The sequence below is a fragment of the Hyperolius riggenbachi genome, chromosome 1 (assembly GCF_040937935.1).
Source record: "Hyperolius riggenbachi isolate aHypRig1 chromosome 1, aHypRig1.pri, whole genome shotgun sequence".
NCBI lineage: Eukaryota > Metazoa > Chordata > Amphibia > Anura > Hyperoliidae > Hyperolius > Hyperolius riggenbachi.
Window position 1 is genome coordinate 437,810,202 of NC_090646.1, and position 16,746 is coordinate 437,826,947.

At 41.7% G+C, this 16,746-nt stretch overlaps 1 protein-coding gene across 2 annotated transcripts in view; it reads right to left on the minus strand.

Moving 5' to 3' along the window:
• The window catches only part of LOC137519078 (hippocampus abundant transcript 1 protein-like), a 100,398-nt gene that overhangs the window by 30,297 nt on the left and 53,355 nt on the right, over window positions 1–16,746 (minus strand). For both annotated transcript variants that reach the window (XM_068237740.1, XM_068237732.1), the window contains exon 3: window positions 13,692–13,754. In XM_068237740.1, the coding sequence (XP_068093841.1) occupies window positions 13,692–13,754 (63 nt within the window). The remainder of the gene's footprint in view (window positions 1–13,691; window positions 13,755–16,746) is intronic.

A 16,746-nucleotide genomic window follows, 5' to 3' on the forward strand; every position in this document is an offset into this window, starting at 1 on the left:
CTAAGTTAGTGCTGTGTGGAAGGAAACTGTGCGATTCTACTAGACACTCCAGACATAAGCATAGAATACCAATTTCATGAACACAGTTCTCTGCTGAGAACTGATTCCACCACCTTGGAGTTGCAATGCTTGAGTGCTAACCATCTGGCCATCCACTATTCATCTTTCTACGCCCAATCTTCTAAGGCTTCTGTGTATTTGCCTGCTATTCTGATCCCTGCGGCAGCTGAGACTCCCCATTTAAACTGGGGGGGGGGGGGGGTCTAAAAACCAGACCACTTGTCAAGACTAGCAATATGCCACTACAGAGCACTCATTCTCTAGGAGCTTGTTACCACTTTCCATGTTTCTATTCACTTTTCCACATAGAAGATCCATTATAGCATTTGTTCCAATCCGTTGCAATGCATTTTATAAAAGCATTGCATTTGCTAAAGGTAGCATTGGAGATCTACTGCCTCATCCACTAACTAATGTTTCGCCTGCCCTATTGTCTCCAACCCACTACCCTCTAGAATGTAAGCTTGCAAGGGCAGGGACCTCCTCCTAATGCTTCTTCTAATGCTGAAGAAAGTCATCATATGAAAATGCACCAGTATTGGTGATGTCTCAAACGACACAACAATGTATGTATTTGTATTGCCGGATGTCCAAATTGTATGCTACTCATAATTTGTTTTGTACTATGTGCAAAGCTACAGAAAATGTTGGCGCTATACAAATAAAAAAATAAAAATGACACATTTGCGTGTACCAAATGCTTGCATACAACGCTACTGACATATAAATGAAACGTGCACTGAGAATCACACATACAGTGGAGGAAATAATTATTTGACCCCTCACTGATTTTGTAAGTTTGTCCAATGACAAAGAAATGAAAAGTCTCAGAACAGTATCATTTCAATGGTAGGTTTATTTTAACAGTGGCAGATAGCACATCAAAAGGAAAATCGAAAAAATAACCTTAAATAAAAGATAGCAACTGATTTGCATTTCATTGAGTGAAATAAGTTTTTGAACCCCTGCCAAGGGCACAGGACAACTTAATCGCATTAATGGGAAAATTGACGGAGCCATGTATCGTGAAATCCTGAACGACAACCTCCTTCCCTCTGCCAGGAAACTGAAAATGGGTCGTGGATGGGTGTTCCAGCACGACAATGACCCAAAACATACAGCAAAGGCAACAAAGGAGTGGCTCAAGAAGAAGCATTTTCGAACAATCGCACCAACAGTTGTCACCTTCTCTCCCAGCTTCTTGCTAATGGTTTTGTAGCCCATTCCAGCCTTGTGCAGGTCTACAATTTTGTCTCTGACATCCTTGGACAGCTCTTTGGTCTTTCCCATGTTGGAGAGTTTGGAGTCTGCTTGATTGATTGATTCTGTGGACAGGTGTCTTTTATACAGGTGACTAGTTAAGACAGGTGTCCTTAATGAGGGTGACTAATTGAGTAGAAGTGTCTAAACACTCTGTGGGAGCCAGAACTCTTAATGGTTGGTAGGTGTTCAAAAACGTATTTCACTCAATGAAATGCAAATCAGTTGCTATCTTTTATTTAAAGGGAACCAGAGATGAACGTTTCACACAAAATAAACATATCAGTTGATAGCTTGTAAAGAATAAATGCTCTACCTGATAATTTCGCCGCTCTGGTGTGCCTTTTTTAGTGTTTTTTATCCATTATTGCTCCAGGAAAAATCAAATATGGCCGCCGGCTCATATCCCTTCTCCTTCCGGGTTATCAGTTGTTCTGGATGTGCTGTCTAGCCTATATGAGACTAGGCTACTATCTAGGCTAAATGCAGCCTTTCATCTATGTGCTTTCATTTTGGTATGATGTACAGCTGCCTGTAAGAAGTGTCTATCATAGGAATGAAACTGCCGTTATTATCAGTATCTAGTGCACACAGGGATCATATTACAGCCACAGAGCTTCTCTCTCAGGAGCAGCAGCCACTCCCATGTCATCACAGCTCTCAGTATGCAAAGCAGGAAATCTAAGCCAGGAGAGGGGAAGGCTTGGGCTTGAAAAGACTACACAGAAGAGTGACTCAGCTATAATGATTCCAGGTCAAACCTAGACTGAATAGTCGGTGGATTCTTATCACAGTTGCTAATAGACTAATTAAGCAGATAACAATGAAACTAAAAGCAGGGTAGGTGTTTACTGTCATGTTCCCACTGATAAATGTAATAAAATACATGAGGGTGCTTCATCTCTGGTTCTCTTTAAGGTTATTTTTTCGATTTTCCTTTTGATGTGCTATCTGCCACTGTTAAAATAAACCTACCATTGAAATGATACTGTTCTGAGACTTTTCATTTCTTTGTCATTGGACAAACTTACAAAATCAGTGAGGGGTCAAATAATTATTTCCTCCACTGTAGATACAAATAAAAAAGCAGGTGCAAACAGGGTACAAAGACAAGACAAATAACATTTATATTGCGCTTTTCTCCTGGCGGACTCAAAGCGCCAGAGCAGCAGCCACTAGGACGCGCTCTATAGGCAGTAGCAGTGTTAGGGAGACTTGCCCAAGGTCTCCTACTGAATAGGTGCTGGCTTACTGAACAGGCAGAGCCGAGATTTGAACCCTGGTCTCCCGTGTCAGAGGAAGAGCCCTTAACCATTACACCATCCAGCCACCATACTTTTCTTCACCTGCAGGAAACAAGTCAAACAAGTCCAAATGCAGGGAGGAGCATTTCTAGGCTTCTTGTAGATACTAGGGAGTTGCTGCTTCACAACATTTTTTTTAGCAATGCAGCAGTTCCAGTCATTTGCAGATTTTTACTGTCTAGGTCTCAAGGACATATCGCGATTGAAGGGCTTCAATTGCTAGTCCAGTGTTCTCCCCAGAAATTTTTTCCAGCCGGGTGGCATGAAATAGTAGCCGGGTGGCATGAAAAAGTAGCCGGGTGTCGCAATATGAAAAAATGCAGGACTGGTGCTTCTTTGTGCAACTCTGCTTATAGTATAGGAGGAGGTGAGCCAATGACAGCCGGGTGCTCATCAAAACTAGCCGGGTGGAGCACCCAGCTGAAAGAGCCTGGGGAGAACACTCAAGTCTCCTATTAATGCTTGCTATGTGGCTTTAATACACATTCATGTGGTAAAATACTTTCTGAAGTTTGTAACCCGCAAAAGTCTGAAAATTAGAAAAAATAAAGGAAAATCTTCATATGATAAAAATTCAATCATTAAAAAAAGATGTCCTGGCTTGTTTGAGTGCCCAGTAGAAAATTAAGACTGCTCTTTGGCTGATTTGGCAAAAAAACATCTGAAACACAAGACTGGGCCACAAAGCTGCAACAACTTTTGGCAGACAGGTCCTTTAAGTTTAAACTAAATGGCTAAATAGACAGATGAACTACAGTTTACATCAAAGGGCAGCTGTACCTTTAACAGGGGCATGGTGGAGACCTATCTTTCTGTTATTCATCTGATCAGTAGAATCAAAATATTTTTCTGCTCTAGGCGATAATATGGAAGAATATGCAGAATTTAGACTCAACTGTTACTCATTCTACATTACTAATTGATTAAAATGGCCTGTCAATTCTACTGCGCTTTTGCATTGAATTTAAACTGACAGCATTGCAGATAGCGCAACCAAGTCCTAAATATAATTTTAAAACAGCAACTCATTACTTTCAATTTAGACAGGAGGCTGAAGCCTACAAGCAGAAACTGATTTAAGATTTTGCAAAGGTAAATAACAAATCCCTGTACCCATAACCTTTTTTGTGCTGCCTGACCCTCTCTATCCCATTCGCGTTCCGTCGTTTTCACGTGAGAAATGTTCACCTCCCATTCATTAGCCTATAACTTTATCACTACTTAATACAATGAACTGATCTATATCTTGTTTTTTCCGCCACCAATTAGGCTTTCTTTGGGGGGTACATTTTGCTAAGAGCCACTTTACTGTAAATGCATTTTAACAGGAAGAATAAGAAAAAAATGGAAAAATTCATTATTTCTCAGTTTTCAGCCATTATAGTTTTAAAATAATACATGCCTCCATAATTAAAACTCACGTATTGTATTTGCCCATATGTCCCGGTTATTACACCGTTAAAATTATGTCCCTATCACAATGTATGGCGACAATATTTTATTTGGAAATAAAGGTGCATTTTTTCCATTTTGCATCTATCACTATTTACAAGTTTGAAATAAAAAAAGTATAGAAATATTTCATCTTTACATTGATATTTAAAAAGTTTAGACCCTTAGGTAAATATTTACTTTTTTTTTTTATTGTAATTTTTTTTTTATTTTTTTTTTTATAGTAAACATTTTATTTGGGTGAGTGGGCATGCTCTTAATCAACTTCTGGGCCAAATCCTGACTGATAGAAACCCATTCTTTCATTATCACTTCTTTGAGTTTCTCAGAATTAGTTCACGGAAGTGAAAGTGGGCCATTGCGGCCCACAGGAGCGGTGGTTTTTGCGTCTACCTGATCTGGTCAGCCCTGCGGACCAGGTAGCCTACTTTTTCTTATTTTTTGAGCCCACCTCGGGTTTTTTTTAAAGGACCACTGAAGTGAGATGTATATGGAGGCTGCAATGTTTTTTTTTTTCCTTTTGTGCAATACCAGTTGTCTGGCTATGCTGCTGATCATCTGCCTCTAATACTTTTAGCCATCGCCCCTGAACAAGCATGCAGCAGATTAGGTGTTTCTGACATGATTGTCAGATCTGACAAGATTAGCTGCATGCTTGTTTCTGGTGTTATTCAGATACTACTGCATTCAAATAGATCAGCAGGCTGCCAGGCAACTGGTATTGCTTAATAATAAATATGGCCGCCTCTATATACCTCTTGCTACAGTTGTCCTTTAATTCTTCCAGCACTTGTTATGACATAGGGTCCCTTGCGTCCCCTAGGCAAGTATCAGATGTCACCTTGCCATCCATGAGAACCCTCTTAAGCTGGCCTACATTCTGTCCTAGGGTGAAAAACCATATCCGGCCCTAGCCACTCTGCATTTTTGCCACAACTGCCATTCAGTGCAAACAAATGAGACTTGCCAAATGCACTACAATAGGACCGAAAAGTACAAAGCAACTGATGAAAATTGACTGTGTTCTCCTCTGTGCACATGCGATTTGCAGTGGCAAAAGGGCCTCAGTGGTGTGGAGCAGTAAGTGGCCTGCCAACATGAAGTCTGCTAGAAAGAGGGGAGCATATGTTCTTCTGACAGACTGTTTACATTTTCCCAAAGATCCACTTAAACAATTGCCACCGCTAAGTAGGTCTACCCCTACCTCTGCTGTGCCCCTACAGCCATACATTTTGCTAGTGCTCTAAAAACCTAAACGGACCATATAGGACTATTTCCTATATCAAGCTGGAAAGCATAAATGCCTACAGACTCAGAAAGCCCACACCATTCAAGGGGTTAATCCAAATTCTCAATTACTCAATGCCACAGCATAGTTATAATAATTCAAAGATTAAGTAATATGTGGGCCAAAGAAGGAACAGATGTTCTGCATTAACTTGTTACAATATAATTCTCCCAGCTGCACTTTTCCGAAGAAAGATATTTAATAAGTTCATGCCAACAAAATCAGTTTTCACAGTCTTCAGAGCATAAATAAATATCAGTGATAGGCCTCCGCCTGGAAACTACCAGTAAAACTGTAACTCTGAAAGACAGTACTGTGACCTGATGTAAACGCCATGAATTCTGCCTGTATTGACAGCTGTTCTTTTTCAAAGCTGCATAAAATCGGATCACATTTTGGAGCCAAACAAATCTGGGTTTATTTCATGAGACTGAGTAAACAGATAAAACCAAATGGAAAAAAGTGTGTAGTCAAAGAATGTTTGATGCCAATAGCTGCCACTGGAGACATGACTACCTGCCATCAGGGACTTACCCAGGTTAGCATTAACAGGTGGCTAGAGAACAGGACTCTGATGTTATGCAAAGTATATCATTGTTTACTTAATGCAAATATACAGTAGATTCAGAGTGAAATAAACAGCAAAGTAAACAAAAGGGATGAATAATAAGCATACATTTCAGGCCTTTTCCATGTGTTTAATAATATCTCATTTTCATAATGAATTATGAAAATACAAACTGGTCCTATTTCAGTCTGCACCTCAATACCATCTTTTCTGGTACCCTGGACCTCGTGTAATAAACATTTTTCACAGGGAAGTTCGTTTTCTGACTCATTTTTTTCCCTAGAGTTCGGTATGTACAGGTTCAGCTGTATCATCATTTACTCCAATCTGCATCACCTGTAGCACATGTGAAGTACAGCTAGGTGCAAAGAGTGAAAAAATGATATAAGAGGTCTAGATTAGGTACTTAGGGAGAAAAGTCACGTGGGATTGGGATGGTGTGAGAATCAATATTATTCTCAGGGTGGATACATGCTAATGAGACCTAATATCTGCTCTACAATCTGCATGTATACATTGACACAAGATATACTAACAGCATTCTTTTGCCAAGAAAAAGTATGCTGCTGGCTGGGGAAGAGGCATAGAGTATCTGATAGATGGTAATCGCTGCATTTTGACAGAGAGCAGAAAGATGAATCACCGTCTCCAGTTCTTAAGCACTGAAATGGAGTCTGAGGTGGGCTAAAAAAAAAAAAAAAAAATAGGCTACCTGATCCACAGGGCTGAGCGGATCAGGAAGCCGCAAGAACCCTCGCTCCCGTGGGCCGCAATGGCTACCTAACTTTTGTGACCTCTGGGACATGACGCTGCGCTGAGAGACTGTGCGTCTCTCATATCATGCAGGGAGACGGGGGGGGAGGAGGCGCAGCCAGGGAGAGAGCTGCCCAATGGTAGCTGTGGAAACCCTGCAGGAACGTCCCTGGCGGCGTTTTGGTCAGGGAATTCCTCTCCCCTGTGTTTACCTCTGAGTTAGTGACAAATCTTGTCACTAAATGCAGGAGGCTATAGCGCGGTGGTCGGGGGCAGAGAACGGCAGTTGGGGGACACAGATCCATGTCATTAGGCAGAGGACATGCCTCTGTGTCCAATCTGCCCCCCCCCCCCCCCCAGATCGGGGTCACTTTGGTGCAGTTGGTGACCTTAAGCGCATTAAAGCGTAACCAAGAGCCCCTGTCACTGTTTTCCTGCTGTGTGTTGCAGTGTGTGTGTTGCGTGTGTTGCGTGTGTTGCGTGTGTTGCGTGTGTTGCGTGTGTTGCGTGTGTTGCGTGTGTTGCGTGTGTGTGTGTGTGTGTGTGTGTGTGTGTGTGTGTGTGTGTGTGTGTGTGTGTGTGTGTGTGTGTGTGTGTGCGCGCGCGCACACACACACATCACTTCCTGGTTAACGGCCATGTTTTTTGTTTGTAAAACCTGTCTAAAACTGGCACTCAAAATGTATATCTCATTTTACTCTGGAAGAAATATACATGTAAAATGTCTGCGATAATAGAAAGGCCCTAATTCACTAATGTTCTGTGAGTCTATGTGAGAATAGTAGAGAACATAAATGATCCTTCAGAATTAGACTGGCTTTAAAAAAACATTGTCCCCTATAGACAATGATACGCAGCCTGAATTCGTAAGCGGGTGCCATGGGAACGCGGTATGCGTTTCCCTGACTACGGGGGCGTGATTAGCCTGAATGGGGGTGTGCATTGGTACCTCCCCCCCTACGCACAGCCTAATGGGAGGCGCAGAGATTAGGGCGAGACCTACCCAGTGCCCGCTCACGCGAGATGCAGGAGACGAGAGCGGATGGTGCGCAAGTGAGGCGCAAACTCCGCCCCCTCAGAGACCTGTGGAACGCATACGGCGTTCCTTCCACAATGCGGACAACTGGGGAACCTTTGGCACTTCTATTTAGGGGGATGTGATCTCTACAAGTAAGCACACTTGGGGAGCCTGTTCCCCGCTATATAGGCCTTACTTCAGGGCATTTTTTAAGTGCGGGGATAATATGATAAGGGTGGGCGTGGCCCAATGTGGCAGTGACCTCCTCTTCCTCCCTCCTAAGTATAAATATGGCTGCCTAACGTGGCGCAGACAGCTCTGACTGGGGCTACCAGTTATGGGGGGCATTTTGTTATTTTAATCTAAGTGGTGATGTGTATGTTGTATAGCACTTATGTAATATATGTATAGCACCTCTGAAGAAGCCGTTTTTAGGTGAAATGTGATCTCATTAGGTTCATATGTACAGCACTATGCACGTTTTCTAAACACTATTGTATTTTAGCCCCCCCTAATGGGGTGTGTATAGGACTTAGACCGTGAGGTGTTTGCTAAAGTGGTTTATAGTACCACACCTGCGATCACACTTAGGTCCAGACCACCCTTACAGGACACTAAGTAGTATTGATGTGGGATAGCTACACCCCACTGATACATTGTTGCAGTGGAGGGGGATCAGCCAGGACCCCCACAATACAATGCTACTATAGATATATAGCTAGTGTTACTGTATGAAACACCAGGACGCTTATGGTGTTCCTCTTTTATTGAAATTTCAATCCTAATATATATCAAGTGCATTTGACTTGACCTAGTACCTATAGGGCATGTCCAAGTGACAAGTGTGTTTGTTGTATTATTTCCCTGGTACTTACCTTCGGTTAGTGTATGTACTCTATTTTTTGATTACGGTGTGCCGAACACCTTCTTTGTTTCAGCTCAGTGATATGGCCTATTTATCCGAGGGGCTACCATCCATTGAATCATTTACTAAGGAGGCGAGAGAGACGTTTAGTACAGAAAACATAGAAAGTGATACTGAGGGAGAATCAGGGACCAATCAGACTGATATTGAGCCTGTGTTCGTGGATATTTTTAAAACCTACAAAGAATTTATTAGGTCTTCATGGGAAGTGGCATCCTTTAGTGTCTATTTGAAGGAACAGATCACTGTTAGAGGTCTACGTAACCTAACAAAGTTACATTCCCATACTGATGATACTTCATTTATGATCGGGTGGGATGAACTTAAGACGAGACAATCTTTAGAACAAATGAAATATTTACATGACTACGAACAAAAATTTGCAGATAAAGCTAGAGCCAAATTGGTACAGGAACAAAAAATACTTCTGGAGCTATCCGGCCACCCGGAATTTGAAAAATTTGAAGCCAAACTTGAACGTAAGGTCAGCGCATATACTGAGGAAATTAAGAGTAGGAAACATAAGAAATTTCAAAGAGACAGTTCTGACTTTAAAAACAATAAAGTTTATACGTGGGCAGAAAAACCTAGACAACCCAAACAGCCAGTTCCTGGGAGTGAACCAATTACGGGGTCTGACATTGATACACAGTCAGGAAGTGAATCTAACAGCTCCTATAGTCAATTCTCACCTAGAGCGCGCAATAAGAAAAAACACTTCCAACGTGGTATACGTAACCCGCCTAGGGGACCACAACCAAGCCACAATAAAAATAAAAGTAAACAAACTTTTTTAGACCATCCCCCGTCTGCCCCGAACTTACAATGTGTAGATCCACAACAGGTGCAGATGAAACCGGAACAACATACCCTAAGAGATCGGAAGCAGTGGGGTTACACGGGGCAAAGGAGGGGTGGCAGCAGGAAACCCGTTCATCAATGGTAACTACATATGATTCTATAGCACAAATAAGGGTAGTCAATTTGTCATCACATATTTTGACGCCAATGGAGAATTCACTATTAACTAAAGGTTTGTCATTCGTACCCACGGAGAGATTTCGTGCATTTGATTGGGTGAAGGATGTAAATCTCTTTGCTAGGAAACTAGCACTAGTCAAAATGTATGAGAATAAAGAGGCAAAGCAAAAGGTAACAGATAGACAAGAAAAAGAGGCATATGAGGCCCTACAGGAACTGTTAACTGAATATGACACCGGTATTCCACCTCTAGCACCACCAAGTGGTACTAGGCCAAAGAGTAAATATTGCCCACCTTTATCTCAGTACCCTCAGATATACACTTTCGTTGACATGGTGACCAGAGCTCTAAAAAGACTTGAAAGTGACAGTATCAGAACCCCCATACACGATAATCTCAATAAAGATGAAAGATGTGCATTGAATATACTTAAAGCCAATAAAAATCTCGTAATTAAACCTGCGGATAAGGGGGGCAATGTAGTCATTATGGACAAAGACATGTATGAACAAATGTGCCTGACGATCTTAAGGAATGAAAACCAATACACTATCATCCGTGAGAATCCAATTAAACAACATACTGAAGATTTATGTAAAATATTAAAGGATGCGGTCAATGAGGGTTGTTTGGACCCTACTGACTATACACGATTGGAAAATTCCACTAAGTTTCCGAGACTGGCGGTTTTTTATGCCCTACCTAAGATACATAAAGAAGTACTGCCGCCCCCGGGTAGGCCGATAGTGTCAGGATGTGGTAACCTTACAGATGAAATTAGTAAATATGTAGATGGCTTCTTAAGACCATTTGTAGAGGCCCTGCCATCATATTTAAGGGATACTAAAGATCTACTAACGAAGTTACAGGACACTGAGGTTCCACCTACTACTCTATTGGCAAGCCTTGATGTTGAATCTCTGTATAGCAACATAGAACATAAATTGGGGCTGGAAGCAGTACAATATTTTCTAAGAACACGGGGACAACATCTTGAAGCACATAACCGGTTGCTCATCCACCTTCTCGAATTTATTTTGACACATAATGTGTTCCTGTTTGGAGGACGCTTTTACCACCAGCTCAGGGGCAGTGCTATGGGGACGGCTTGTGCCCCCTCTTATGCAAATCTGTTCCTGGGCTGGTGGGAAGACTCCTGTGTGTTCTCTGAGGACCTTAGTTTCTTCACGTCCCATATTCTTTATTGGGGGAGATTTATAGACGATGTGATAATATTATGGGATGGCCCTAAGGATGTGTTTAAAGATTTTGTGGAGATTCTGAACTCTAACCAGATAGGCATGCACTTCACTTATGAAATTGATGAAAATACGATTAATTTTTTAGATCTTAAGATCACGATCGATCAATGTAGGATACAAACAGAAATATTTCGTAAACCGACATCGACAAATTCATTACTGCGATGGGAGAGTTCCCATCCCAGTTCACTGCGGAGGAGCATCCCTATTGGACAGTTCCTCCGGGCCAGGAGGAATTGTTCCACACCACAATCATTTGAAAAGGAATGTACACTCCTGCGACAACGTTTTGAACAAAGAGGCTTTCCCAATCATGTCGTCGAACAAGCATACAAACGTGCCTATGAAACTCCACGCGACGTAACCCTCAGGGACAACAGTAAGAAACTCGAATCTAATCGCAAAACTAATCAAAGCAGTAATTTAAAGGTACCCCGTCTTATCGGGACCTTTACTGATAACTCACACAGAATCTTTGAGATCATACGACATTACTGGCCAATTTTACAAAAAGATAAAGATCTATCAAAACATCTTCCTGACACCCCAGCGATTACATATAGGCGATCATCCAACCTAAGGGATATGTTGGTCCATAGTACCTATGCCCCACACACGGCCCCAAGAGAGACCTGGCTACCACCCAAACCGGCAGGTTCATTTCGATGCGGCCGGTGCAAAGCGTGCACGTATATGCCAACTGTGAAACAGTTCACAGTACCAAAAAATGGCAGAACTTTTAATGTGCGGACGTTCATTAATTGTGAAAGTAAGGGGGTAGTCTATGGGGCAAAGTGTCCCTGTAACCTTTGGTATGTAGGTAAAACAACTAGACAGTTGAAAGATCGTGTCCTGGAACATGTCGGCGATATTAAACATAGGAGAAGTACACCAATCGCCAGACATATGAATGAATTCCATTTGACTAAACGCTTTGACATTCAATTTTTGGGGGATACAGATATGGAAGAGGGATTTTAGAGGAGGGAATTTCGACCAAAAGCTGACGCAAATCGAATCCCAGTGGATTTTCCGCCTGGATACCATCTCACCCAACGGATTGAACGAGGATTTTAATCTTGCATGCTTTTTATGAGAGATGTACTAATCACATATCTCCTCTTCCCCTCCCATTGTCACATGTCCATCTTCCTATTATTATCATTATTTATTTATTTTTATTCCTACGCATATCTTTGTAAATGGCACCTACCGTGAGGATCGATTTTGAAATATGTAAAATATAAAATATATATATGTATCCACCTCCCTCTATATATACATGCTGGACAGCCGGTGTGCGACATGTATGGCCCCTAGTGCATACATGCCTTTTTGTCCTTATATAGATAATGGTGGTTACACTGAACTCCTGCCCATTATGTTTATCTAGTGGTTCCCCTAACAGTGTGCATATTGTATATTACCCCCCCCCCTTTTTTTGTTCCCCCCTTCCTTCTCCTGCTCACAGGATGTGACCCATGTGCTGGCGTACCTGCCCGCTTTGAAGCTGAGTAGTTGCGGAGATGGGGCATATGTATAGCTGCCCGCACTGTCCCCTATAGACAATGATACGCAGCCTGAATTCGTAAGCGGGTGCCATGGGAACGCGGTATGCGTTTCCCTGACTACGGGGGCGTGATTAGCCTGAATGGGGGTGTGCATTGGTACCTCCCCCCCTACGCACAGCCTAATGGGAGGCGCAGAGATTAGGGCGAGACCTACCCAGTGCCCGCTCACGCGAGATGCAGGAGACGAGAGCGGATGGTGCGCAAGTGAGGCGCAAACTCCGCCCCCTCAGAGACCTGTGGAACGCATACGGCGTTCCTTCCACAATGCGGACAACTGGGGAACCTTTGGCACTTCTATTTAGGGGGATGTGATCTCTACAAGTAAGCACACTTGGGGAGCCTGTTCCCCGCTATATAGGCCTTACTTCAGGGCATTTTTTAAGTGCGGGGATAATATGATAAGGGTGGGCGTGGCCCAATGTGGCAGTGACCTCCTCTTCCTCCCTCCTAAGTATAAATATGGCTGCCTAACGTGGCGCAGACAGCTCTGACTGGGGCTACCAGTTATGGGGGGCATTTTGTTATTTTAATCTAAGTGGTGATGTGTATGTTGTATAGCACTTATGTAATATATGTATAGCACCTCTGAAGAAGCCGTTTTTAGGTGAAATGTGATCTCATTAGGTTCATATGTACAGCACTATGCACGTTTTCTAAACACTATTGTATTTTAGCCCCCCCTAATGGGGTGTGTATAGGACTTAGACCGTGAGGTGTTTGCTAAAGTGGTTTATAGTACCACACCTGCGATCACACTTAGGTCCAGACCACCCTTACAGGACACTAAGTAGTATTGATGTGGGATAGCTACACCCCACTGATACATTGTTGCAGTGGAGGGGGATCAGCCAGGACCCCCACAATACAATGCTACTATAGATATATAGCTAGTGTTACTGTATGAAACACCAGGACGCTTATGGTGTTCCTCTTTTATTGAAATTTCAATCCTAATATATATCAAGTGCATTTGACTTGACCTAGTACCTATAGGGCATGTCCAAGTGACAAGTGTGTTTGTTGTATTATTTCCCTGGTACTTACCTTCGGTTAGTGTATGTACTTTAAAAAAACAAACTGACTATTAGTAGAAGCTAACCTGTGTTTAGAAATAATAGCCAGGGTTACTAAAAGGTTTATGTATTCCAATGACACCCAGCCAGCAGGGACTTGGTGAATCAGGCCAAAACACAGAGTGGAAATTTAAAGAACAAAACAACACTTGACTTCACAATATGTATTCTGTACCTTTACTCCTTGAATGAGTCCATTCATGAGAAACGTATGCTGAGGAAATGTTTCATGCAGTACCTGAGGGTAGGAACAATACAATTTCAGAATAAGGCAAGAGGTCAAAGGATTCTTACAAAGATGAGTAAACACAGTAGCAGCAATAACTGTTACACAAGATAATATTTGTGCAAATTGTAGATCTAACCGTTACAAAAGTGATCATCTTCTGTTCTTATGGAGAAGATGAATTCCAAAATACGCTCACTCAATAAGCGGAGCAGACATGTTTAGCACAGAGTAATATCAACTAAACCAACAAATCAGACCTGAAGTCTGCTGCAGTCAACAAAACTGCAATAAATCCAGAAAATTAGCATCTCCTTGATCTGTAAAAAAAAAACAGTACGTGATAAAGCATGCCTGAACTATACTTTACATTACTTGCTTTCATCTCTGCCACTTTCTAAATACCTACTGTACAGTAAAAACATTCCTGAACAAAAGCTGTAGAATGCATTGTGTCTGCTTCATGCAGGGTGACATTTCTACAAATTACATTCTCTGACACTTCTATCTGCTGTATAAACAGTTCATTTCTCTAAACAGTTAATATCTCTAAATAGCTAATTATACTATAGTAGTCTTACCCCTTGTACAGCGAATGCCCTGTCAGAGGCATAATTGGGATGCACCAGAAGCCAGCACACTTAAATAAATCATCAGGAGCCCAAATGCTGGTTACAGAACTACATGAGATGCCAGGGAGCACTGCACAGAGACAGTCCTGAAAATCCTGGATACCTGGAGACCGCAAGATATACAGAACTGCAGAATTTCAAGAGCCCTACATACCGGAGAACACCAACAGCTGTAACACTCCCATTTATGGAGTCTCTACTTTATACCTTTTATGAATCATACTCTTCATACTGAGTGCCACACACCAGAGTGGTAAAACCTACCACTACACATTGTGGTGCTTCTGGCTGCCTGTACTGGAGATCTTTGTTTTTTGACATTGCGGAGGAGCAACAGATTCTAGAACTGATTTCATATTTAAATCTCATTTTTGAAAATTCATATTTTCTTGTGGATTGAGCTGACTGGCAGTCACTACAACATAAAAATTTGAATGTAAAGTGACCCTGAAATGACATGAGATAAGCATATATGTACTTGAGCGGTTCTTTTTTTTTACTGTAAGGGTTAAAAATACAGGCCTATAAATTGCAGTTTATCTGCAGTTGGGAAAGTCAGACTGCAGTGTAGCTCACAGATAACTAATGTGGTTGAGATAATAGTTTGGTGTGTAGGTGACAAAGTTTAACCAGTCATTTATCTGTTTGGACCTGAATAAATATTAAAACTGTACTCATGCAGACAAGACGGACACACCAGAAATCTGGAATTTTAAAGAGAATCTGTATTGTTAAAATCGCACAAAAGTAAACATACCAGTGCGTTAGGGGACATCTCCTATTCCCCTCTGTCACAATTTCGCCGCTCCCCGCCACATTAAAAGTGGTTAAAAACTGTTTTAAAAAGTTTGTTTATAAACAAACAAAATGGCCACCAAAACAGGAAGTAGGTTGATGTACAGTATGTCCACACATAGAAAAATACATCCATACACAAGCAGGCTGTATACAGCATTCCTTTTGAATCTCAAGAGATCATTTGTGTGTTTCTTTCCCCCCTGAGGGGGGAGTGCATAGCAGAACCACAACACTGAAGAACTTGGCAGCCTTCCAGACACAGGCTGACAAGTCTGACAAGGGAAAGATACATTGATTTATTACAGAGACTGTGATAGTACAAAGTGCTGCAGTAAGCCAGAACACATTAGAATAGCTTTTGGAACTTGTAGGATGATAAAAAACAGGATGCAATTTTTGTTACGGAGTCTCTTTAAGCTTTAAAAGCAAAACAACAACATGGGACACTTGGAAAGTGATGTTTAGAAGTAAGTCTTTAGATACAATTGTTAGTCTCATCAGTTTATTTTCACTTTAGGTTCGCTTTAACTTCTACTTGTGGGCTTAGCTGGTTGGATGTCACTCTCACATATATACTGCACTTTGTCTTAAAACATGTACCTGAAGTGACATGATGAGATAAACATCAGCACATCTAGTATTAGTCCTACTAATAACTTGTCTGAGGTCCCTATTTTTTTTGCATTGCAAGTTTAAAAAAAAAAACAGTGCTGTTATCTACACAAACGAGGCAGTCGAACAGCAAGTCGAATTCACCCCGGGCTCTCCTGAAAAGTAAACAGAAACAAAACACTTTTATCTGGCTATGCAAACAATCCCTGGTAACTAGATTGCTCGCTCACGTTTAAAGCTAGTCATGTATTATTGTTACGATCCAAATGAACCAACTTATAAGTCACTCTTATCTGGCTGCTGTGCAAATTTCAGTGTCAAAATATGAGACACCAGGACATTTCTATATACTATTGCTACTGTACATACAATCACGTCTTAAGTAGTTTTTTTTTCAGTTCAAGTTTGCATTACAAGTTTTTAGGGTTGAAATGACAGTCAGGACACCTCAGAATGTTTCACTAGTTCACGATCTTCATTTTGCTGCAGCGCAGTAAAGACAAAATACAACCGGACTTGGTTATTAGTTGTGAAGTGTGTTGATTTTGCTTTTATAATGTTAAGGTGGCAATATAATTTAAAAGTGGCCATACACTGGTTGATGTGGCCAACAGATGGATCCCTCTTAAATTATTCAACCAGACAGTGATCTATCTGATTGAATCCCTCCACACAGAGTGCACAGATTTTAAATAGATTTCAGCATCAAACCTATTGAAAACTTATGCGCACTGCCTGCCAGGTCCCCAGATCTCCTAGTCGTACAACCTCAAGCCTAGGCCATGGAAAGCTGACAGTCACCTATCCGCTGTCATGCGTCTTTAAATCAACCGCTGTTCTCCCGTTCCTGTGACTTCTGGCCAAAAACAACAGGTACTGTGGCAGGTACCTTACATGACCACTAGAGGCTTCTAGTATTTGGCCTTTAGCATTTCTAACGTGACGCCCAGACACAAATTCAA